We start from the raw sequence: 25999 nt of genomic DNA, 5'->3' as shown, positions 1-25999 counted from the left end.
CAAGATAGCAGGTACGGCTATCATCCGGAGACTTTTCCTGCTGAGAAATATTGGCTCAGTGGAGGTGATGATAGTTCAGTGTTGAGTAGAGAGCTTAAGTGTTGATCGAGTCGTTAAGGTTGGTCACTCATTATAACGCCTAACAAGAGCGACTATCTACGACACAATTGGGGGTCAAGAACCCCGCCCCCGTGACAGGTCACGTGACGTCACAGGTCACGCGATGTCACTGGTCACGTGACGTCACAGGTCACGCGATGTCACAGGTCACGTAACACAGGGGGGGGGGGGAGTACTGACACAAGCCATGGTGATAATTATGCTCGGTTACATAACAATTAGTATCATGGCTAATTACGAGGTCTATTATATCCAAGTCTGAATGAAATATATATCTGCAGTCTTTTATGAGAGTCAGGTGTGTACATGAGTCACTGGTGCTGAACCCTGTCATGTGGGTCACGTGGGCAAATGACAGTCATGACAGGATCAGTCATGATAAAGACAGTCGTGACAGGACCAGTCATGACAAAGACAGTCGTAACAGGGACGGTTGTGACAGGGACAGTTCACACAAGGACAGTTGAGACAGTCCCTGTCACCACTGTCCCTCTTACAACTGTATGCCCAACCGTCCAGGTGTCAAAACAAGTGCTGGAGGACAGTCGTCAGGGAGAAGTCAGGAAGAAGAGGAAAGAGTGGGAGGCGACATGTACAGGCTTGACAGTGCGCTAGGCACAAGAAGCAACACGGATGGAAAGACGTGATTAGCGGGGGAAGGATTAGCGAGTAGGCGAGGGACAGGCAGCAAATGGGTGAGGGACTACGAGGGTGGACTACGGAATTTGGAGGACCAACTTTAGAAATTTGCTCTAATATGGGACAATACCGGAGATACAACTAGAAGCAAGCAGAGAAATGATACGTACTCAGTAAGGACTCCAACATTGTGAGGTAAGAACCAGCAGGAAAGTGGATCGCAGTGGAGTCGGTCAATTATCATCCATGGAGTATGTGAAGCGAGGGCACTGTCAATGCTTGAAATAATACTAATTGAAAAGTTTGAACATGGTGAGATTTTGGGGAGTATTAATGCCGAGATGCAGGATACGAGATTGAACTCAGCCACCGAATTGGGCCTTGTAATAGTACCAGACGTAAACTTGTTCTGGTGCAGTTTACTAATGAAGAAGCAGTGAACAACATATTGAAGCACAAACATTTACTAAATGGCAGCGAAGACTATTACAATGTGTTTATGGACAGATACGTGACCAAGGAAGAACAGCAAGACGACCTGACCTGACCCCCTTGCCCCAGCACTCCTACCCAGCTCTCACCCTTCCCAAAGTCATCCCACACATCCCTTCCTCCCACCTCCCCCCTCCCCCTCCCCTCATCCTTCATCAACTCCCCTGCCCCCTTCCTGCCCTTCTGCACCCAATCCCATCTGCTCCATCCCACCCTTCACTGCCTCCCCCCCCTCCACCCCTCACCTCCCTATGAAGATTGATTATAGAGACTACATAGCAGGCACTATGACAATGGGAGGACCAAGGATAATGGCACTTATAATATATAACCCCCAATAAATGATGCTAGACCCAGACACGAGTATGATAGGAACAACAAACCATTAACATAAAAGAGAGAACAGCTTCTATTGTCTCCAGGAAGAATTCAAAACTGTTAATCATGAGTGACTTCAACCATGGAAAGATAGACTGGGAAAATAGAGCACCACATGGAGGGACAAGTATGGAGAGTTGAAATATTAGACGTGGCAACAAGAAGGGTTCTAAGCCAACATGTCAAGGAGCCCACAAGAAAGAGGAAATGATGAACCAGCCACACTTGATCTGATATTCACCCTGAACGAGTCAGACATAAGGGAAGCCAAATCAGACCCCTCCCCCCCCCATAAGAATGAGTGACCACAGTGTCCTAACATTTGAGTATATCTGATGGAAGTAGGAATAACCTATTCAAGGAAAGAACCGATAAAACAAATGACTCGTATACTGAAGGGGAAACTATGATGATATTAGAATATTTATAATAAAAAAACTATGAGAGACAGAGCTTAGAGAAAAGTCTGTACAAGGCATAATGGACTACGTAACTCAGAAGTGTCAGGAGGCAAAAAACAGTCTTATCTTGACCCTGAAAGCAAAAGGGAAATCTAAGTTTTAATCAGGCATATAAGGAAGCAATTAAATAGGCAGTTGAGCACAAGGCATGGAGATACTACAGAAATAACAGAACACCAAAGAGTAGATAGAAATACCAGAGGGCCAGAAAGTTGGAAGACAGCTAACATAATCCCAATATACGAAAAGGGTGATAGGCAGTAGGCCCTAAACTACAGGCCGGTGTCCTAAACTTGTATACCATGCAAAGTGATGGAGAATATCGTGAGAAAAAAGCTGGTAGCACATCTGGAGAAAAGGGACGACTTTGTAACACGTCACCAGCATGGCAAAATTGTGCCTCACAGGCTTAATAGAGCTACATTATGACCAAGCAACAAATATTAAGCAAGAAAGAAAAGGCTGGGCAGACTGTATTTTCTTGGACTGTCGGAAACCTTTTGATAAAGTCCCCACATAAGAGACTGATGCATAAGGTGCAGAAACAGACTGGAGTAACTGGTAAGATGCTCTAGTGGATAAAAGAGTACCTGAACAACAGGAAGCAGAGAGTTACTGTGAGGGGGAGACAAGAATGACGTGAAATCAGCAGAGTCCCACAGTGTTCTGTACTCAGACTTATCTTGTTTCCGATATACAATTCTGATGATCTTCCAGAGGGTATAATAGACTCATTCCTCACAATATTTACTGATGATGCTAAAATTATGAGAAGGATCAAGATACAGGAAGACAGCAAGAGACTGCACGATGACCTGGACAGACAGAAGGAATGGTCCAACAAATGGCTACTAGAGTGTAGCTCGAGCAAGTGCAAAGTGATAAAGACAGGAGTAGGGAGCAGGAGACCAAACACAAGGTACCAGCTTGGAGATGAAATCCTTCAGGAGTCAGAAGGAAAGAAAGATCTGAGGGTTGATATCATACCAGACTTGTCCCATGAAGCCCACATCAAAAGGATAATATCAGCGGCGTATGCAGGCGATGAGTCACAATAACGTGGCTGAAGTATGTTGATTGTGAGTCGACTTGAGAATGGTCCAGGACGGACCGAAACGTCGTCGTCCTTTCACCTTCTAGTGTGTGGTCTGGTCAACATACTTTAGCCACGTTATTGTGACCCATCGTCTGCTTGTGGAAGGAATCATTCAGAACCTTGTATACCACATATGTCAGACCAATACTGGATTATGCGGCTCCAGTACGGAGTCCACATTTAGTCAAACACAAAACGAACATAGAAAATGTTCAGCGGTATGCTACAAGGAAAATGCTCTTTATTATTATTAACATCTTTATTAACAAAATTAATTACAATTTTGCCTAATCTAAAGGATTTCGGTTAGGTCTTATTAAAGTGAGGATAATGCTGGTATTCACTGTCACGCAGGACAGAGGGTCATACATAAGACAATAGGTCTCTGAACCCGAGCTGAGGGGGTATGAGCTACGAGGAAAAATTACTGGAAGTAAATCTTCCGACACTGGAAGACAGAACAGCAAGGGGAAACATGATCACCACCTACAAAATTCTCAAAGGAAATGACAGGGTGGACAAAGACAAACTCTTTAGCACGGGTGGAACACGAACAAGGGGACACAGGTGGAAACTTAGTACCCAAAAGAGCCACAGAGACGTTAGAAATAATTTTTTCAGTGTCAGTAGTTAATAAATGGAATGTATTAGGCAGTGATGTGGTGGAGGCTGACTCCATACACAGTTTCAAATGTAGATATGATAGAGCCCAGTAGGCTCAGGAACCTGTACACCAGTTGATTGACGGTTGAGAGGCGGGACCAAGGAGCCAAAGCTCAACCCCCGCAAGCATAACTAGGTGAGTACACACACACACACACGGGGGGGGGGGGGAGGGGGGAATATATATATCCCCCGTGTGTGTGTGTGTGTATCATGGGGTCTGGTAGCTGAGTGTAGAGCCCGCGGGACTCGTAATTCTGTGGCCCGGGTTCGATTTCCAGACCAGGCAGAAACAAATGGGCAAAGTTTCTTTCACCCTGATGTCCCCTGTTACCTATAAGTAAATAGGTACCTGGGAGTTAGACAGCTGTTACGGGGCTGCTTCGTGTGTGTGTACTCACCTAGTTGTGTTTGCGGGGGTTGAGCTCTGGCTTTTTGGTCCCGCCTCTTAACCGTCAATCAACAGGTGTACAGATTCCTGAGCCTATCGGGCTCTGTCATATCTACATTTGAAACTGTGTATGGAGTCAGCCTCCACCACATCACCCCCTAATGCATTCCATTTGTCAACCACTCTGACACTAAAAAAGTTCTTTCTAATATCTCTGTGGCTCATTTGGGCACTCAGTTTCCACCTGTGTCCCCTTGTGCGTGTTCCCCTTGTGTTAAATAGACTGTCTTTATCTACCCTATCAATTCCCTTCAGAATCTTGAATGTGGTGATCATGTCCCCCCTAACTCTTCTGTCTTCCAGCGAAGTGAGGTTTAATTCCCGTAGTCTCTCCTCGTAGCTCATACCTCTCAGCTCGGGTACTAGTCTGGTGGCAAACCTTTGAACCTTTTCCAGTTTAGTCTTATCCTTGACTAGATATGGACTCCATGCTGGGGCTGCATACTCCAGGATTGGCCTGACATATGTGGTATACAAAGTTCTGAATGATTCTTTACACAAGTTTCTGAATGCCGTTCGTATGCTGGCCAGCCTGGCATATGCCGCTGATGTTATCCGCTTGATATGTGCTGCAGGAGACAGGTCTGGCGTGATATCAACCCCCAAGTCTTTTTCCTTCTCTGACTCCTGAAGAATTTCCTCTCCCAGATGACACCTTGTATCTGGCCTCCTGCTCCCTACACCTATCTTCATTACATTACATTTGGTTGGGTTAAACTCTAACAACCATTTGTTCGACCATTCCTTCAGCTTGTCTAGGTCTTCTTGAAGCCTCAAACAGTCCTCTTCTGTTTTAATCCTTCTCATAATTTTAGCATCGTCCGCAAACATTGAGAGAAATGAATCGATACCCTCCGGGAGATCATTTACGGTGATGTGTGTGTGTGTGTGTGTGTGTGTGTGTGTGTGTGTGTGTGTGTGTGTGTGTGTGTGTGTGTGTGTGTGTGTGTGTGTGTGTGTGTGTGTGTGTGTGTGTGTGTGTGTGTGTGTGTGTGTGTGTGTGTGTGTGTGTGTGTGTGTGTGTGTGTGTGTGTGTGTGTATGTGTGTGTGTGTGTGTGTGTGTGTGTGTGTGTATGTGTGTGTGTGTGTGTGTGTGTGTGTGTGTGTGTGTGTGTGTGTGTATGTGTATGTGTATGTGTATGTGTGTGTGTGTGTGTGTGTGTGTGTGTGTGTGTGTGTGTGTGTGTGTGTGTGTGTGTGTGTGTAAGTGTATGCACCTAGTTGTGCTTGCGGGGGTTGAGCTCTGCTCTTTCGGCCGGCCTGTCAACTGTAAATCAACTGTTACTAATTATTTTTCCACACTCGTAAACGCACACACACACAGGAAGCAACTCTATAACAGCTGTCTAACTCCCAGGTACCTCTTTACTGTTAGGTAACAGGAGCATTAGGGTAAAAGATAGTTTGTCCATTTGCTTCTGCCGGCCCCGGGAATCGAACTCCGGTCCACATGACTACGTATCAAGCGTTCTGTCCCCTCAGCCACCGGTGTGTGTGGGGGGGGGGGGGAATTAGTAGTTAGTAACAGTTAATTGACAGTTGAGAGGCGGGCCGAAAGAGCCAGAGCTCAACTACAAGCACAACTAGGTTATCTCCTTGAGGTTATCTTGAGATGATTTCGGGGCTTTAGTGTCCCCGCGGCCCGATCCTCGACCAGGCCTCCACCCCCAGGAAGCAGCCCGTGACAGCTGACTAATTCCCAGGTACCTATTTACTGTGTGTGTGGAGACACACACACAGTCCTCACCCACTCTGTGTCCCTCCCCAGTCTGAACTTCATCTTATACAGTGACACAGGAGATGCTGGGCCTCCTTACCTGTGGACGTAGTCATCAGTGTGAACTAACAAGGCCGCGACATATCTGACAACCTTGTGATCTCCTGCACCTTGCCCACAGTTAACCTGGCTGGTGGTTAGCGCCTGAGCTGTTGTTGTTATAGAGTCAGCTACTCGGAACAAGTTTCAAGTAGCACGGGCTATGGCGAGCCCGTGCTACTTGAAACTATGGCGAGCCCGTGCTAGCCCGTAGTGGACTTACCTGGCACAGGAGCGGTGCTGTGTGTGTGTGAGCGCCTGAGCTGCGAGGTTCATTATCTGCTGGTCTGGTCACCATACCCAGACCTTCTACCAGTTCTGTGGTGTTGATGTAATTCCATCTATCATCATACTATCATGCAAGAGGAGCCACACATCTATGGTTCATCCAATAAAATCAGCAGACTTCTAGATGTTACTACTGCTCGGCTTAGACTCGGTTACAAGTATCTCTGGGAATTCTCATTATCTGCTGATGTAGACCTGACCAAATGTAAACTGTGTCAACAAAATTATTCGCACACCCTCCGTCACTATGTGATGGAGTGCAAAAAGATACGTGAATTCAGAGACAATTCTATAACCAATGTTCCAGCGATGTGTAAATATTTCATTCAAAATGATCTGCTGCCAGAAATTTTAGCCAAATATCCCCAGTTTGCTAACTGTAGGTAGTAACTAAGTGATTGTAACCTATCCACCGCTGCCCACTGGATGGGGGCGGTGTGCAGGACAAACATATCAATTGTGACACTAGCTCTCCACATATGTCAGTTGCTTAATTTAGAACCTGTACTTGAGGTCGATCTCGAACCCATTGTTGATGTGACGACTTATATTGAATGTTGTAACTAGCTCATCAAGATTGTAACTTGCTTAGCTAAATGAATTGTGGGGTTCAGTCCCTGAGCCCATTATGTGCCTCTGTAACCCTTTCCACTACCGCCCACAAGATGGGTATGGGGTGCATAATAAATGAACTAAACTAAATAATGTTCTACTGTTCTAAAGTTTTGTTATGATTGTTCAGCTGTTGTACTGTCAGCCATGTAGTTCTACCACTACTTCAATAAGTAGACAGTGGTAGAACTATTTGGTTGACAGAGCCCGAGTGCATGGTGGCCGGGGGGGGGGGCTTAAATTGTGTGAACCCCGGTTAGGCTTCAGTGGAAGCCTCGGGACCCTCCTGGGTGCCGTAGCACTCCTGGTTGCAATTCTTTTAACCATATCGTGATACAGTGGACTAGAGCGCGTTTGGGAACACCCATCGCTCAGGTTCGAACCTTCACCAAGGCTCCTGTTGGATTTGTCCATTGACATATCACATTAATGTGATACCTGTGTGTATAGTGCAGTGACGTCATGTTGACGTCATGTTGACGTCATGTCGTGACGTCATGTTGCTGTATATAATCTACGTATTAACATTTATCGTGTCTGAAGGACTGACAGATTTATTTGTACATAAAAGATATAATTATCGTGAACGGGTAATGAACGTGATGAGACATTCTCTATAATCCCACACCTGTCAAGTTTACTTCTGAACCTTCCTGACATGTGTGGGTGAGACAGGTTAAGGGCCAACATGTGTGGTGAGGCAGGTTAAGGGCCAACATGTGTGGGTGAGGCAGGTTAAGGTCCAACATGTGTGGGTGAGGCAGGTTAAGGGCCAACATGTGTGGGTGAGGCAGGTTAAGGTCCAACATGTGTGGGTGAGGCAGGTTAAGGTCCAACATGTGTGGGTGAGGCAGGTTAAGGGCCAACATGTGTGGGTGAGGCAGGTTAAGGTCCAACATGTGTGGTGAGGCAGGTTAAGGGCCAACATGTGTGGGTGAGGCAGGTTAAGGTCCAACATGTGTGGGTGAGGCAGGTTAAGGTCCAACATGTGTGGGTGAGGCAGGTTAAGGGCCAACATGTGTGGTGAGAGAGGTTAAGGGCCAACATGTGTGGGTGAGGCAGGTTAAGGGCCAACATGTGTGGTGAAGCAGGTTAAGGTGCAACATGTGTGGGTGAGGCAGGTTAAGGTCCAACATGTGTGGGTGAGGCAGGTTAAGGGCCAACATGTGTGGTGAGAGAGGTTAAGGGCCAACATGTGTGGGTGAGGCAGGTTAAGGGCCAACATGTGTGGTGAAGCAGGTTAAGGGCCAACATGTGTGGTGAAGCAGGTTAAGGGCCAACATGTGTGGGTGAGGCAGGTTAAGGGCCAACATGTGTGGGTGAGGCAGGTTAAGGGCCAACATGTGTGGTGAGGCAGGTTAAGGGCCAACATGTGTGGTGAGGCAGGTTAAGGGCCAACATGTGTGGGTGAGGCAGGTTAAGGGCCAACATGTGTGGTGAGACAGGTTAAGGGCCAACAGGTGTGGGTGAGACAGGTTAAGGGCCAACATGTGTGGGTGAGGCAGGTTAAGGGCCAACATGTGTGGGTGAGGCAGGTTAAGGGCCAACATGTGTGGTGAGACAGGTTAAGGGCCAACATGTGTGGTGAGGCAGGTTAAGGGCCAACATGTGTGGGTGAGGCAGGTTAAGGGCCAACATGTGTGGTGAGACAGGGTAAGGGCCAACAGGTGTGGGTGAGACAGGTTAAGGGCCAACATGTGTGGTGAAGCAGGTTAAGGGCCAACATGTGTGGCTGAGGTAGGTTAAGGGCCAACATGTGTGGGTGAGGCAGGTTTAGGTCCAACATGTGTAGTGAGACAGGATAAGGGCCAACAGGTGTGGGTGAGACAGGTTAAGGGCCAACATGTGTGGTGAGACAGGTTAAGGGCCAACATGTGTGGGTGAGGCAGGTTAAGGGCCAACATGTGTGGGTGAGGCAGGTTAAGGGCCAACATGTGTGGGTGAGGCAGGTTAAGGTCCAACATGTGTGGGTGAGGCAGGTTAAGGTCCAACATGTGTGGGTGAGGCAGGTTAAGGGCCAACATGTGTGGGTGAGGCAGGTTAAGGTCCAACATGTATGGTGAGGCAGGTTAAGGGCCAACATGTGTGGGTGAGGCAGGTTAAGGTCCAACATGTGTGGGTGAGGCAGGTTAAGGTCCAACATGTGTGGGTGAGGCAGGTTAAGGTCCAACATGTGTGGTGAGAGAGGTTAAGGTCCAACATGTGTGGGCGAGGCAGGTTAAGGTCCAACATGTGTGGTGAGAGAGGTTAAGGTCCAACATGTGTGGGTGAGACAGGTTAAGGTCCAACATGTGTGGTGAGAGAGGTTAAGGTCCAACATGTGTGGGTGAGGCAGGTTAAGGGCCAACATGTGTGGGTGAGGCAGGTTAAGGTCCAACATGTGTGGGTGAGGCAGGTTAAGGTCCAACATGTGTGGGTGAGGCAGGTTAAGGGCCAACATGTGTGGTGAGAGAGGTTAAGGGCCAACATGTGTGGGTGAGGCAGGTTAAGGGCCAACATGTGTGGTGAAGCAGGTTAAGGTGCAACATGTGTGGGTGAGGCAGGTTAAGGTCCAACATGTGTGGGTGAGGCAGGTTAAGGGCCAACATGTGTGGTGAGAGAGGTTAAGGGCCAACATGTGTGGGTGATCAAGGTTAAGGGCCAACATGTGTGGTGAAGCAGGTTAAGGGCCAACATGTGTGGTGAAGCAGGTTAAGGGCCAACATGTGTGGGTGAGGCAGGTTAAGGGCCAACATGTGTGGGTGAGGCAGGTTAAGGGCCAACATGTGTGGTGAGGCAGGTTAAGGGCCAACATGTGTGGTGAGGCAGGTTAAGGGCCAACATGTGTGGGTGAGGCAGGTTAAGGGCCAACATGTGTGGTGAGACAGGTTAAGGGCCAACATGTGTGGTGAGGCAGGTTAAGGGCCAACATGTGTGGTGAGGCAGGTTAAGGGCCAACATGTGTGGGTGAGGCAGGTTAAGGGCCAACATGTGTGGTGAGACAGGTTAAGGGCCAACAGGTGTGGGTGAGACAGGTTAAGGGCCAACATGTGTGGGTGAGGCAGGTTAAGGGCCAACATGTGTGGGTGAGGCAGGTTAAGGGCCAACATGTGTGGTGAGGCAGGTTAAGGGCCAACATGTGTGGTGAGGCAGGTTAAGGGCCAACATGTGTGGGTGAGGCAGGTTAAGGGCCAACATGTGTGGTGAGACAGGTTAAGGGCCAACAGGTGTGGGTGAGACAGGTTAAGGGCCAACATGTGTGGTGAAGCAGGTTAAGGGCCAACATGTGTGGCTGAGGTAGGTTAAGGGCCAACATGTGAGGGTGAGGCAGGTTTAGGTCCAACATGTGTAGTGAGACAGGATAAGGGCCAACAGGTGTGGGTGAGACAGGTTAAGGGCCAACATGTGTGGTGAGACAGGTTAAGGGCCAACATGTGTGGGTGAGGCAGGTTAAGGGCCAACATGTGTGGGTGAGGCAGGTTAACGGCCAACATGTGTGGGTGAGGCAGGTTAAGGTCCAACATGTGTGGGTGAGGCAGGTTAAGGTCCAACATGTGTGGGTGAGGCAGGTTAAGGGCCAACATGTGTGGGTGAGGCAGGTTAAGGTCCAACATGTATGGTGAGGCAGGTTAAGGGCCAACATGTGTGGGTGAGGCAGGTTAAGGTCCAACATGTGTGGGTGAGGCAGGTTAAGGTCCAACATGTGTGGGTGAGGCAGGTTAAGGTCCAACATGTGTGGTGAGAGAGGTTAAGGTCCAACATGTGTGGGTGAGACAGGTTAAGGTCCAACATGTGTGGTGAGAGAGGTTAAGGTCCAACATGTGTGGGTGAGGCAGGTTAAGGTCCAACATGTGTGGGTGAGGCAGGTTAAGGTCCAACATGTGTGGGTGAGGCAGGTTAAGGTCCAACATGTGTGGTGAGAGAGGTTAAGGTCCAACATGTGTGGGTGAGGCAGGTTAAGGTCCAACATGTGTGGTGAGAGAGGTTAAGGTCCAACATGTGTGGGTGAGACAGGTTAAGGTCCAACATGTGTGGTGAGAGAGGTTAAGGTCCAACATGTGTGGGTGAGGCAGGTTAAGGGCCAACATGTGTGGGTGAGGCAGGTTAAGGTCCAACATGTGTGGGTGAGGCAGGTTAAGGTCCAACATGTGTGGGTGAGGCAGGTTAAGGGCCAACATGTGTGGTGAGAGAGGTTAAGGGCCAACATGTGTGGGTGAGGCAGGTTAAGGGCCAACATGTGTGGTGAAGCAGGTTAAGGTGCAACATGTGTGGGTGAGGCAGGTTAAGGTCCAACATGTGTGGGTGAGGCAGGTTAAGGGCCAACATGTGTGGTGAGAGAGGTTAAGGGCCAACATGTGTGGGTGAGCAAGGTTAAGGGCCAACATGTGTGGTGAAGCAGGTTAAGGGCCAACATGTGTGGTGAAGCAGGTTAAGGGCCAACATGTGTGGGTGAGGCAGGTTAAGGGCCAACATGTGTGGGTGAGGCAGGTTAAGGGCCAACATGTGTGGTGAGGCAGGTTAAGGGCCAACATGTGTGGTGAGGCAGGTTAAGGGCCAACATGTGTGGGTGAGGCAGGTTAAGGGCCAACATGTGTGGTGAGACAGGTTAAGGGCCAACAGGTGTGGGTGAGACAGGTTAAGGGCCAACATGTGTGGGTGAGGCAGGTTAAGGGCCAACATGTGTGGGTGAGGCAGGTTAAGGGCCAACATGTGTGGTGAGGCAGGTTAAGGGCCAACATGTGTGGTGAGGCAGGTTAAGGGCCAACATGTGTGGGTGAGGCAGGTTAAGGGCCAACATGTGTGGTGAGACAGGTTAAGGGCCAACAGGTGTGGGAGAGACAGGTTAAGGGCCAACATGTGTGATGAAGCAGGTTAAGGGCCAACATGTGTGGCTGAGGTAGGTTAAGGGCCAACATGTGTGGGTGAGGCAGGTTTAGGTCCAACATGTGTAGTGAGACAGGATAAGGGCCAACAGGTGTGGGTGAGACAGGTTAAGGGCCAACATGTGTGGTGAGACAGGTTAAGGGCCAACATGTGTGGGTGAGGCAGGTTAAGGGCCAACATGTGTGGGTGAGGCAGGTTAAGGACCAACATGTGTGGGTGAGGCAGGTTAAGGGCCAACATGTGTGGGTGAGGCAGGTTAAGGGCCAACATGTGTGGGTGAGGCAGGTTAAGGGCCAACATGTGTGGGTGAGGCAGGTTAAGGTCCAACATGTGTGGGTGAGGCAGGTTAAGGTCCAACATGTGTGGTGGGAGAGGTTAAGGTCCAACATGTGTGGGTGAGGCAGGTTAAGGGCCAACATGTGTGGTGAAGCAGGTTAAGGGCCAACAGGTGTGGGTGAGACAGGTTAAGGGCCAATATGTGTTGTGAGGCAGGTTAAGGGCCAACATGTGTTGTGAGGCAGGTTAAGGGCCAACATGTGTGGCTGAGGTAGGTTAAGGGCCAACACGTGTGGGTGAGGCAGGTTTAGGTCCAACATGTGTGGTGAGACAGGATAAGGGCCAACAGGTGTGGGTGAGACAGGTTAAGGGCCAACATGTGTGGTGAGACAGGTTAAGGGCCAACATGTGTGGCTGAGGCAGGTTAAGGGCCAACATGTGTGGGTGAGGCAGGTTAAGGACCAACATGTGTGGGTGAGGCAGGTTAAGGGCCAACATGTGTGGGTGAGGCAGGTTAAGGGCCAACATGTGTGGGTGAGGCAGGTTAAGGGCCAACATGTGTGGGTGAGGCAGGTTAAGGGCCAACATGTGTGGGTGAGGCAGGTTAAGGTCCAACATGTGTGGGTGAGGCAGGTTAAGGTCCAACATGTGTGGTGGGAGAGGTTAAGGTCCAACATGTGTGGGTGAGGCAGGTTAAGGGCCAACATGTGTGGTGAAGTAGGTTAAGGGCCAACAGGTGTGGGTGAGACAGGTTAAGGTCCAACATATGTTGGTGAGGTATTTGTTATTGTTTGATAAATAATAATAATTCATATCGTCGGGGACAGGCAGCCAGTAAATATACAGTACACATTAGGCTTATACCGAGGTCCCCCCCCCCCCCAGGATGCAACCCCACAACACGCTAACTCCTGAGTTCCTATGTACTGCTAAGTGAATAGGTGCATTAGGTGATAGGAAGCGTGCCCAACCATTTCGGTTCCCTCGCTACACCCTCGTATATATAGTCGTGCTTCCTGGTACACACCCGCCGCCGCCGGCTTCTCTTTCACTCGGCCTTTTTGTCATCAACACCTTCACTATTTTTAACTACTATCAGAGTGAATAAGTAAGCAGCGAGGCTGGCAAAGGCTGAGGGCGTCGTTAGGGCGGCGGAGTAATTAGTTAGGAGTTATCTTGCTGGTGTCTGCGACGACGGCGGTCTGTCACCTTCAGGTGACACCAGGCTCCCCAGCCAGGCGTCCCAGCAGCCCCAGGTGGACCAGCAGCCCCAGGCGTCCCAGCAGCCCCAGGTGGACCAGCAGCCCCAGGTGGACCAGCAGCCCCAGGCGTCCCAGCAGCCCCAGGCGTCCCAGCAGCCCCAGGTGGACCAGCAGCCCCAGGTGGACCAGCAGCCCCAGGTGGACCAGCAGCCCCAGACGGACCAGCAGCCCCAGGTGGACCAGCAGCCCCAGGCGGACCAGCAGCCCCAGGTGGACCAGCAGCCCCAGGCGGACCAGCAGCCCCAGGTGGACCAGCAGCCCCAGGTGGACCAGCAGCCCCAGGTGGACCAGCAGCCCCAGGTGGACCAGCAGCCCCAGGTGGACCAGCAGCCCCAGGTGGACCAGCAGCCACAGGTGGACCAGCAGCCCCAGGCGTCCCAGCAGCCCCAGGTGGACCAGCAGCCCCAGGCTTCCTAGCAGCCCCAGGCGGACCAGCAGCCCCAGGTGTCCCAGCAGCCACAGGTGGACCAGCAGCCCCAGGCTTCCTAGCAGCCCCAGGCGGACCAGCAGCCCCAGGTGTCCCAGCAGCCACAGGTGGACCAGCAGCCCCAGGCGGACCAGCAGCCCCAGGTGGACCAGCAGTCCCAGGCGTCCCAGCAGCCCCAGGTGGACCAGCAGCCCCAGGTGGACCAGCAGCCCCAGGTGGACCAGCAGCCCCAGGTGGACCAGCAGCCCCAGGCGGACCAGCAGCCCCAGGCGGACCAGCACCCCCAGGTGGACCAGCACCCCCAGGCGGACCAGCAGCCCCAGGCGGACCAGCAGCCCCAGGTGGACCACCAGCCCCAGGCGGACCAGCAGCCCCAGGTGGACCAGCAGCCCCAGGCGTCCCAGCAGCCCCAGGTGGACCAGCAGCCCCAGGTGGACCAGCAGCCCCAGGTGGACCAGCAGCCCCAGGTGGACCAGCAGCCCCAGGTGGACCAGCAGCCCCAGGTGGACCAGCAGCCCCAGGCGTCCCAGCAGCCCCAGCCAGGCGTCCCGGCAGCCCCTGGTGGACCACCAGCCCCAGGCGGACCAGCAGCCCCAGGCGGACCAGCAGCCCCAGGCGGACCAGCAGCCCCAGGCGGACCAGCAGCCCCAGGCGTCCCAGCAGCCACAGGTGGACCAGCCGCCCCAGGCGGACCAGCAGCCCCAGGTGGACCAGCAGCCCCAGGCGTCCCAGCAGCCCCAGGCGGACCAGCAGCCCCAGGCGGACCAGCAGCCCCAGGCGGACCAGCAGCCCCAGGTGGACCAGCAGCCCCAGGCGGACCAGCAGCCCCAGGTGGACCAGCAGCCCCAGGCGGACCAGCAGCCCCAGGCGTCCCAGCTCCTATCCCACCCTGAGTTGTTCTGACACTCTCAAGGGCGCGTCGCTCTGCCGGGCCTCGCGCCTCTCCTCTGCAGTATCTACAAAGTGTCGTCCACACTGATAGACGACCTTCACCTCTCACGACCACTGTCTACTGGTTGAGACAACATTTATCACTGGTACTGTCACTGTGCATTAATGTCTTTGTAGCTTGACAGGTAAAACACTCATAGTAATCACTGGCCTAGCTCCTAGGCAAGAGGGTTATCCTGTCACTGCACTTACTTGTTAGCCTGTTCATTGTCAGGCAACAGGATCAGTGATCCAGCTTGCCTATCCGACATACCGTGTCAGAGCTCGCTGGTAACGTCACTGCAAGTCTCCTGCTTATTGGCTGCAATATTGCAGATCCAGCCAATCATGTCTGTAGTTGTAGACCCTTTAGACCCGTGTCACTGCACTAAGCGGGAATTCGCTATTCGCCAGCGAGATCTTGGCCAGCCTCAGGCCATCTTTTCCCTCCCGCCAACTCCCTAAAGGAAAATTTACACTCAAATCGTGGCTCTCACACTTTTCCCTCTTGACCCGAAACATTCTCTGGGCCGTGTAGCATCTCATTAGGGTGGGGGTGAGATACGCATGACTCGATGTAGGAAAGTTCAGCACTAGACAGCAATCATAACAGAGGTGGTCGTGAAGGTTGTTTGTAGAGGTGAGCATGGTAGTTGTGTGGTAGTTGTGTTGCAGTGATTGTGAAGGTTGTATTGGGTGGTGGTTGTGTGTGGGGTTATGATCGCCATCTAATTTAGGCCTTTCCACATCAAGAGTCACTTGTACCCACCCAAATGAGAAGCCAGACAGCCGTGATGTTTTGAGTTACAAAGGAAAAGTGCAAGAGGCACGATTTTAGTGTAAATTTGGCTTTAAGGAGTTAACAGGAGGAAAGAGGTGGTCCAAGGTTGGCGAAGATGGAACCTAAAATTGCTGACGAAGAGCGAATTCCTGCCTAGTATGGTGGAGGGAATACAACGTGATACATGATTGGGTGGAGCTGCATGGTTGCAGCCAATGAGCAGAAGATTTGCAGTGACGTTACCAGCGAGCTCCGATATGGGATCTGGGACAGGCGAGCTGGGTCACTCACCCTGCCGTCTTGGGTGCAGACGTGTGCATCTGTTCCTCAGGATTTATTGCGAGATTCGTGAACGAGTAGCAAAATGAGTTTACCAGAGGAAGCAAGAGAACTTTCCAACAATGAGAAGAGCAGCTGACAACCATTTGATAAAACCATTGGATAAGGTGGACGTGGGGAAATGGATAAGCAGGGCGCCCACGGTCTGAAGTAGGGGGAGTGAGAGGTCCCCCCCCTCCCGACGTTGGCACAAAGTGAAGTATTTAGAAGTAATTGGATAAATAAGCCAGGTGACTCAGAGCGGTCCGGACTTGAGAAGTCAGTGATCCAGTGAGATTGGTGTACAGAGAGCCAATGTAGGAAGAGGTTAATAACCAGTAAGAGCAGTAACAAGCAATGTTTTTGTCGAAAAGCAAGGCCAGTGTTTACTGTGAGTGTTCTATCAACCAAGCCGCAAGGACATTAATTTATAGTGACATCACACGTGATGTTAGCTCAACCAGTAGAGACAGTGGTCGAATGACTCAGGAAATACAGAGGAGAGGCGCAAAGGCCTGTGGAGCGACCCGTTCATGCTAGTCCAGAACAATTCGGAGTGAGAGAGCAGCCCATAAACGCGACCCATATCGCTCTTGAAGGAAGGAACCTAATCAAGAACTTCTTTGGGAAAGAGTCTTTGTGAGGGACCAGTGGCGACGTCGAGGCTACGTGTGTGTGGAGAGGAGTCCAGGAGACATCCAGTGTCACACATCAGCTGGAGGAGGAGTGATGTCATGGAAGCGAAAGTCGTAGTAGGGATACAGAGTGACCCGAGAGAAACAACACACTGTTTGGTAAATCAGCTGTCCTGGCTCAGTAACTTTCCCTCTCCATTCCTTTTTTTAATAGAAATTCCATGAAGGAACTTTTAGGGCACTATATTATAATAATTCATGTACTTGTATATATATTGATCTGTATGTATATCTATGTTATACTGTGGTGAGATAACTAGGGACCGTGAGGCATAAGCCTTCATAATGGATGATAGCCTAAGACAACTAAAGGATTATTCACAGTGAATCTTGTATGGTAGATTATAAAGAAAGACTTCATTTACAAGCTCCTGATTTCTTGAGAAAGTAAATTAATGTGCAAAGAAAATATTGCAGCTACCAGAATTGTCTCAGTAAATGACAACATTAATCTGACCAGGGCTGAGCGTGGCTGTTAAGATAAGGCTTGATGATGAGGCTTATGCTCGCACATTATTCTTTTAAGTTTGTATTGTGACGTGAATGAGGCTAATTGGGCAGATGGAATGTGGCACACACTTTGCATTAAAAAAAAGCTGCATTGACCTTTACAGTGTGAAAATTGCACAGTAGTGAAGGAATACTCAAACGAAAAATTATGACAATTTACTTTAATATCAAAATGAACAAATAACATGAAAAATATACAACACCCCCTGATTTGACATACAAATTTAAATTTAAATTTAGGTTTTCAAATTTAATCCATTCCCAGAGACGGTTCGTAAACCGAAAATTCGCAAACTGAAAAGAATTTTCCCATAAGAAATAATGCAAATTGAGTTAATCCGTGCCACACTCCCAAAAATATTAATTTCAAAATACATTTCATACATAATACACACAAATATTTTGTACTATAGTATGTACAAGTTATAGCTTACCTTTATTGATGACTCTTGTTGGCGTACGGGAGATGGTGAGAAGGGGAAGAGGAGAGCTGTTAGTGTTTGGAAGGGAAGTCCCCCTTCCATTATAACATTGGGCAGTGATGACTTCCCTGAGATACTCTCTTCTACGTTTTGCCTGCACACCACTGGGAAAACACATGTTTTCTTAAATTGAACCTTGCCACTGACTTTCTTGGGATCCTTGGAATAGTATATAATAATTACTTTTATGTTTAAGAACCAGAAAAGCTGAAAATTTTTTTTACAAAGAATTCAAGCGTAATCGTCACTAGACGGGAAACACTCGTAAACTGAGGCGCAGTCGCCTGTCCCACCAGGATTCACACGCTCGGTCGACCCTTACATGTATCAACAAACTCGCAAACCTCGTAAACCGATTCAAATGTTGCGAAGAAATTGAGCTTGTAACCTGAAAAATTTGTAAAGAGGAACGTTCGGTAACGAAGGTTCTACTGTATTTGGCTAGCACACAAGAGAAATAATAATCACACAAATACATATCAAACTAACGTGACCACAAAAATAAGGGTGACACTAAGTATATACATTTACAATCTGGACATATTTACATTTACAACAGTTACAACATGAACGCGAAGCAGCTGTAGGCAAATGTCACATTGAGGCGGTAATGTTCGTTCTCTGAGCAGGTGAGATACACTGCTGAGGTAATCTGAATCTGAATCTGAAAATACAGGAGAAGATGCCTGTGGGGCGAGCCTTGAAGTGGGGACAGCTGAAGAGAAGTCGGTGAGAGGAGACGCTAAAGTTGAAGAGAAAGTGCCAGGGCTTGACCCAGCTGCGTGTCAAAGTGTCGATGCTGTAGCAACCCCACATCTGGCTAGGCTGGGAGACGGGTCTGGAAGGCGGCAGTGGCAGGTTTTCTTTCCTCTTGGTGTGTGGAGTCTGTCTTCTACGTCGGGTTCCACCATCTCAAAACGAGCAAAATCAGGTCCCCATTCCCCTAAAGAGGGGGAAGAGGGCAGCTGCAACCGAGGTCATGGGTATTTATACCCCTGATGGGGACGTCACATTCTTTGTCACCGAGGCTTGTAGTATGAAGCCGGCGGCATAACAGGCGGTTACCTAGACGTAACAAGGGACCAACAGGTCTTTCTCTCGGGCTGGGTGGAGGTGTAGTGGTGATGGTGTCCAGACACTCGTCTGGGTTGAACTTCACACCGTCGTAATATGCGTTATGCATAGTGATGAATAACGAGGGTAAGAAGGAAGAGGCAGTTTCCTCTACTATGCCGGGGAATTATGTGTCAGCTTCTTCCCAAAGTCTCTACCTATTGCCTGAGATGTTGTTACAGGAGAAATGGTGGAAGTGAGAGGTTCCACTTCAAGAACACTGGATAAGGCATCTGCTGCTATGTTGTTGGATACCTTAATGTAAAATATTGTCAGGTTGTAGTTTTGTAGATACAAGGCCCAACATAGTAGATGTTGAGCGGAGGACTGGGCTTGTTGTAGAAATCTTAGAGGGTTGTGGTCTGAATAAATAGTGATAGTGTCCCTGCAGATACGGTTCATAGTGTTGTAGGCACATAATGACGGCTAGAAACTCCTTTTCAATGGTACTGTAGTTCTGTTGGTGAGGCTTCAGCTTGTAGCTGTAGTAGCTGACATCTAGAACCTCTTCCTATCGCTGCTGCATCAGAACTCCTTCAATGCCGGTGCTGTTGGCATCAACATTAAAGACGAAAGGTTGTTTGATATCTGGCGAGACGAGAACGAGATTAGTACACAGCATAGTTTTAAATTGATTAAAGGCACTGGATTGGGAGGTGATCCAAATGAATTTACTTTTTTGGGCTGGTGAGGTTGATTAAAGGGGTTGCGACAGTGCTAAAGTTCTTGCAAAATCTTCTGTAATAGGATGCCTATCCTAGAAATCTCATTAGTTGTTTATGAGATGCTGGCTGTGGATATTGTTGGATGGCTTCAAGGTGAACATTTAGAGGTGCTATGCTTCCACTGCCTATCACATGACCAAGATAATGCACTTTACCTTTGGCAAAGGTGGACTTGCCCATATTAATGGTGAGACCAGCCTGGAGAAGTTTGCAGGACAGTTGTTGCAGTCGTAGAAGGCGTTCTTCCCAGGTGTTCGTAGCAACTACGATGTCATCCACGTAGGCATACGTGTCGTCAAGATCTTGGATGACTATGTTGACAGTTATCTGGAAGGTAGCTGGTCCACTGCAGAGTCCAAAAGGTAAGCGTTCGTATCTAAAGAAGCCAAAAGGAGTGGTGAGAGCAGAGATATCCTTAGCACGTTCAGTAAGATCTATATGATAATAGAGGTAAAATATTGGCCTCTGATAATATAGGCCAAATATTCAGGTCTATTTGGGACAAGAATTTAGCATTCCCGCCTGCATCTAGGAAGTCGTTGATGCGTGGCAAGGGGCAAGAGTCATTAACTGTGACAGAGTTTACTTTTCTGTAGTCAGCACGAAGTCTTAACCTGCCCTGAGGTTTGGGCACCAGTATACAAGGTGCGGCCCAAGGGGGGACTCACAGGGTGTAGCTAGTCCATGACTGACGAGGTACTGTACTTCTGATAGCATGGCTGCTTTCTTCTGGGGACTGATCTGGTAGTAAGGCTTTCTGATGGGCATCGTAACCAGAAGCAGCTGAATTTATTTATTTTTTATTTTATTTTTATAAATACAAGAGTTCTTACTTTCTTGTACAGCCACTAGCACGCATAGTGTTTTGGGCAGGTCCTTAATCCTAATGTTTCCCCGGAATACGACGCGCCAAATCGTTTAACAACCAGGTACCCATTTTACTGCTGTTTAAACAGAGGCTACAGTTAAGGACCGACGCCAAGTAAATCTTCCCCGGCCAGGATACGAACCCAGGACAAAGCGCTCGCGAAATGACAGGCGAGTGTCTTTCCACTACACCATGGAGGCCTGCTGATGAATATTGCAGCATGAATATCTTGTTGCAAAAGAGTACATTCCTGAAGAGTGTCTTGGAACAGTTTATTATAGCTGGTGATTAATTTTACCATACGAGCACTGTTTTCAGAATTTTGCGGACATTTGTTTACACCTTGGATCGCTTATGGACCAACATAACAGCTCCCAGGCATCTGGTATAATAACTGACAGAACAACTGACCACTATCCTACCTTCCTCGTAGCGAACATGGCCATAACACCACCAGATGTGGTGGTGTTATGAAACCAAGAAAACTTACCAAGAAACTTATCAAGAAACTTACCAAGAAACTTACCAAGAAACTTACCAAGAAACTTACCTTTAGGTTACACAGTGAAGCAACAATGCACAATCTCACAAATGCACTTCACAATACAAACTGGGAACCTGAATTCATTAATACACAGAATATAAATTTATTAGCTAACATCTTCCTTTCCAAGACACTAAGCTTCTATAGCGCTCCTAATCCTCTCTTCACCAAGCAAGTAACTGACAAAAGATTAAACAACCCGTGGCTCACTGGTGGCTATAGCGCTCCTAATCCTTTCTTCACCAAGCAAGTAACTGACAAAAGATTAAACAACCCGTGGCTCACTGGTGGCATACTCAAAGCAATCAACAAGCAACATGAATATGAAAAAAAACATAGAATTGGCCTAGTTGGAAAAGAAGTAGTTAAGAGATATTCATCAATGCTTACTAGTACATTAAGAAGAGTGAAACTTTCCTATTATGTCAGTAGATTCAAAGAAGTAAAAGGAAATATGAAAAGAATATGGAATGCCATCTCTAACATCCTAGGAGCTAAACAACATTCGCATAACCAGATAAAACTCTCCAAGGATAGTTGTACACCTGCAACAGATCTAAAAACTTCAACTGAATTTAATAGCTTCTTTTCATCGGTTGGTGCTAACCTTGCCAGTAAAATCCCACAGACTCAGACACATATCAACACATATCTCTCAGGCAGCTATCCAAACTCTCTTCTCCTCTCACCAGTCAGCCCGTCAGATGTTGTGTCCATCATACACTCACTAAAAACCAAAGCTGGGAACATTAGTGACATACCATCTATGGTATACAAGAGTATCTCCCATGACCTTGCACCACTCATAGCTTTGCTATTCAACAAATCTCGAGTGTCATACTTCCCTGATATCCTTAAAAAATCAAGAGTAACACCAGTTCATAAAGGAGGCAATCCGGCAGATATAAACAATTACAGACCAATATCAAACCTACCTATATTATCAAAAATATTTGAAAAACATTTTTATAGACAGCTCTACTCCTATCTCGTAAAATTCAATGTACTAGGTCCCTGTCAGTTTGGCTTCCGCTCCCAAAAGAGTACCAACGATGCAATTATTATTCAGTTTGATATAATCTACACAGCCCTTGACAAAAATTAGTTCCCAATTGAGCTCTTCACTGACCTGAGAAATGCCTTTGACACTGTTAATCACAACTACCTCTTACTTAAACTCCACCATTATGGAATCCGAGGCATTGATCTGAACTTTATCCGATCTTATCTTAGTGACAGACACCAATATGTAGCCATCAATGATATAACCTCTCCCACTCTACCATTAACCGTAGGAGTGCCACAGGGCAGCATTCTAGGACTTCTCCTATTTCTTATATACATCAATGATCTGTCTAATGTCTCTAATGTGCTTAAACCTATATTGTTTGCTGACGATACTACCTTCATCTACTCAGTATATATATATATATATATATATATATATATATATATTAGTATATTTTGGTAGCAGTCTTTCCTGTAGACATATATTATTAAATATGACCGAAAAAGTAAGATTAATAATTCTAACACGAATTTTCTCAATCTTTCGTACATTACGCTTCACTGTTGGAGGTAAATCAAAAATCACTTCTCCAAAATTCATTTTTATTTCTAGTCTGACGCGACACGGGCGCGTTTCGTAAAACTTATTACATTTTCAAAGACTTCACAAATACACAACTGATTAGAACTTACGTCTCTCTGATATTATATCTACATTTGAGTGAGGTGGGAAGGATGATGTGGCATTAACACAAGACAGAACAGGGGATATTAATAGGGTATTAAAAGTATCAACACAAGACAGAACAGAAACAATGGGTATTGAATAGAAGTGTTTGTAGAAAGCCTATTGGTCCATATTTCTTGATGCTTCTATATTGGAGCGGAGTCTTGAGGTGGGTAGAATATAGTTGTGCAATAATTGGCTGTTGATTGCTGGTGTTGACTTCTTGATGTGTAGTGCCTCGCAAACGTCAAGCCGCCTGCTATCGCTGTATCTATCGATGATTTCTGTGTTGTTTACTAGGATTTCTCTGGCGATGGTTTGGTTATGGGAAGAGATTATATGTTCCTTAATGGAGCCCTGTTGCTTATGCATCGTTAAACGCCTAGAAAGAGATGTTGTTGTCTTGCCTATATACTGGGTTTTTTTGGAGCTTACAGTCCCCAAGTGGGCATTTGAAGGCATAGACGACGTTAGTCTCTTTTAAAGCGTTCTGTTTTGTGTCTGGAGAGTTTCTCATGAGTAGGCTGGCCGTTTTTCTGGTTTTATAGTAAATCGTCAGTTGTATCCTCTGATTTTTGTCTGTAGGGATAACGTTTCTATTAACAATATCTTTCAGGACCCTTTCCTCCGTTTTATGAGCTGTGGAAAAGAAGTTCCTGTAAAATAGTCTAATAGGGGGTATAGGTGTTGTGTTAGTTGTCTCTTCAGAGGTTGCATGGCTTTTCACTTTCCTTCTTATGATGTCTTCGATGAAACCATTGGAGAAGCCGTTATTGACTAGAACCTGCCTTACCCTACAGAGTTCTTCGTCGACTTGCTTCCATTCTGAGCTGTGGCTGAGAGCACGGTCGACGTATGCGTTAACAACACTCCTCTTGTACCTGTCGGGGCAAACACTTCTATTCAATACCCATTGTTTCTGTTCTGTCTTGTGTTGATACTTTTAATACCCTATTAATATCCCCTGTTCTGTCTTGTGTTAATGCCACATCATCCTTCCCACCTCACTCAAATGTAGATATATATATATATATATATATATATATATATATATGTCGTACCTAGTAGCCAGAACGCACTTCTCAGCCTACTATGCAAGGCCCGATTTGCCTAATAGGCCAATTTTTCATGAATTAATATATTTTCTCTATTTTTTTCTTATGAAATGATAAAGCTACCCATTTCATTATGTATGAGGTCAATTTTTTTTATTAGAATTAAAATTAACGTAGATATATGACCGAACCTAACCAACCCTACCTAACCTAACCTAACCTATCTTTATAGGTTAGGTTCGGTTAGGTAGCCGAAAAAGTTAGGTTAGGTTAGGTTAGGTAGGTTAGGTTGTCGAAAAACAATTAATTCGTGAAAACTTGGCTTATTAGGCAAATCGGGCCTTGCATAGTAGGCTGAGAAGTGCGTTCTGGCTACTAGGTACGACATATATATATATATATATATATATATATATATATATATATATATATATATATATATATATATATATATATATATATATATATATATATATATATATATATATATATATATATATATATATTTTGGTAGCAGTCTTTCTTGTAAACATATGTTGTTAAATATGACCGAAAAAGTAAGATTAATAATTCTAACACGAATTTTCTCAATATTTCTTGTTTCTTTTTACTGTCGATGGTAATTGAAAAATCAATTCTCCAAAATTCATTTTTATTTCTAGTCTGACGCGACGCTTGAATGCGTTTTGTAATAACTTTTTACATTTTCAAAGACTTCAGTTTACACACACACAACTGTAACCTGAAAACACTAAACAGAGTTTTACTTATGCTAACACTAAACAGCTTGTCTTATATACTCGCACTTGGGTGAGGTGATACGTTGCAACAGTTTTGGATGAGGTGAACAGACTTTTGACCAACACAAGCCAGAACACGGAACAATGGGTATTAATTGGATAAATGAGACGGAAGAATGGAAGTTACTGCAAATGGCCTATTGGCCCATACTTCCTCTTGATGCTTCTATATTGGTACAGAGTCTTGAAGTGGGTAGAATATTGTTGTGCATTAATTGGCTGTTGATTGCTGGTGTTGACTTTTTGATGTGTTGTGCCTCGCAGATGTCGAGCCGCCTGCTATCGCTGTATCTATCGATGATTTCTGTGTTGTTTGTTAAGACTTCTCTGGTGATGGTCTGGTTGTGGGAAGAGATTATATGTTCCTTAATGGAGCCCTGTTGCTTATGCATTTTTAATCGCCTGGAAAGAGATGTTGTTGTCTTGCCTATATACTGAGTTCTTTGGGGCTTACAGTCCCCAAATGGGCATTTGAAGGCATAGACGACGTTGATCTCCTTTAAGGCGTTTTGCTTTGTGTCTGGGGAGTTTTTCATGAGTAGATTGGCCGTTTTTTTTTGGTTTTGTAGTAAATTATCAATTGTATTTTCTGATTTTCGTCTGTAGGGATAATGTTCCTATTAATAATATCTTTCAGGACACTTTCCTCCGTTTTTTGAGCCGTCAAAAAGAAGTTCCTGTAAAACAGTCTAATAGAGGGTACAGGTGTTGTGTTAGTTGACTCTTCAGAGGTTGCATGGCGTTTCACCTATCTTTTTATGACGTCTTCAACATAACCGTTAGAGAAGCCGTTGTTGACTAGGACCTGCCTTACCCTACAGAGTTCTTCATCGACTTGCTTCCATCCTGAGCTGTGACTGATAGCCCGGTCGACATAAGCGTTGACAACACTCCTCTTGTACCTGTCTGGGCAGTCACTATTGGCATTGAGGCACATTCCTATGTTTGTTTCCTTAGTGTAGACTGCAGTGTGGAATCCTCCGTTCCTTTCCATGATTGTTACATCTAGAAAGGGCAGCTTCCCATCATTCTCCATCTCGTAAGTGAAACTTAATTCGAGCACAGAATTCTGCTCGAATGTCTCCTTCATCTGCTGCAGACATCTGACATCAGGTACCTGCATGAAAATGTCGTCAACATACCTGCAGTATATGGTGGGTTTCAATCAATGTCAACTAAGACCCTCTGCTCTATGGTACTTTTTACTACTTTACTACTTTTTATGGTATTACTTCTACTCATATAGAAGTTTGCAAACAGGACACCTATGGGAGAACCTATGGCGACCCCATCTACTTATACATGTGCCCATCTGGACTCAAGAAGGGTGCCTCTTTAGTGCAGGCTTGGAGCAGCGTTCTTAGTGTGTTTTCTGGTATGTCAAGAGGAGTACAAGCCGGATCATGATACAGTCTGTCCATTTTCATCCCGATTGTTTCGTCCACAGGTATGTTGGTAAACAGTGACTCTACATCCAAAGAGACTCTTATCCCTGTGGTCCGTGCTCCCCGCAGCAAGTCAGTGAATTCCTTTGGAGACTTCAGGCTGAAAACACAAGGTCCATAAGGAGTCAGCAAGCAGTTGAGTTGCTTAGCCAG

At 47.1% G+C, this 25999-nt stretch overlaps 2 protein-coding genes across 6 annotated transcripts in view; one reads left to right on the top strand and one right to left on the bottom strand.

Moving 5' to 3' along the window:
• Nucleotides 1-25999, top strand: part of LOC123754481 (TWiK family of potassium channels protein 7) — a 386952-nt gene that overhangs the window by 65162 nt on the left and 295791 nt on the right. The window lies entirely within an intron of this gene.
• LOC138365960 (collagen alpha-2(I) chain-like) lies at nt 2153-15047 on the bottom strand. The gene is given in 5 exon segments (XM_069326675.1): nt 2153-2163; nt 13977-14307; nt 14309-14617; nt 14619-14724; nt 14989-15047. Coding segments are annotated over 5 exon segments (816 nt in total).

This window comes from Procambarus clarkii, chromosome 18 (genome assembly GCF_040958095.1).
Source record: "Procambarus clarkii isolate CNS0578487 chromosome 18, FALCON_Pclarkii_2.0, whole genome shotgun sequence".
In the NCBI taxonomy this organism is placed as follows: domain Eukaryota; kingdom Metazoa; phylum Arthropoda; class Malacostraca; order Decapoda; family Cambaridae; genus Procambarus; species Procambarus clarkii.
The sequence above is the reverse complement of the archived record's forward strand: the minus strand, read 5'-3'. Positions and strand labels throughout refer to the sequence as shown.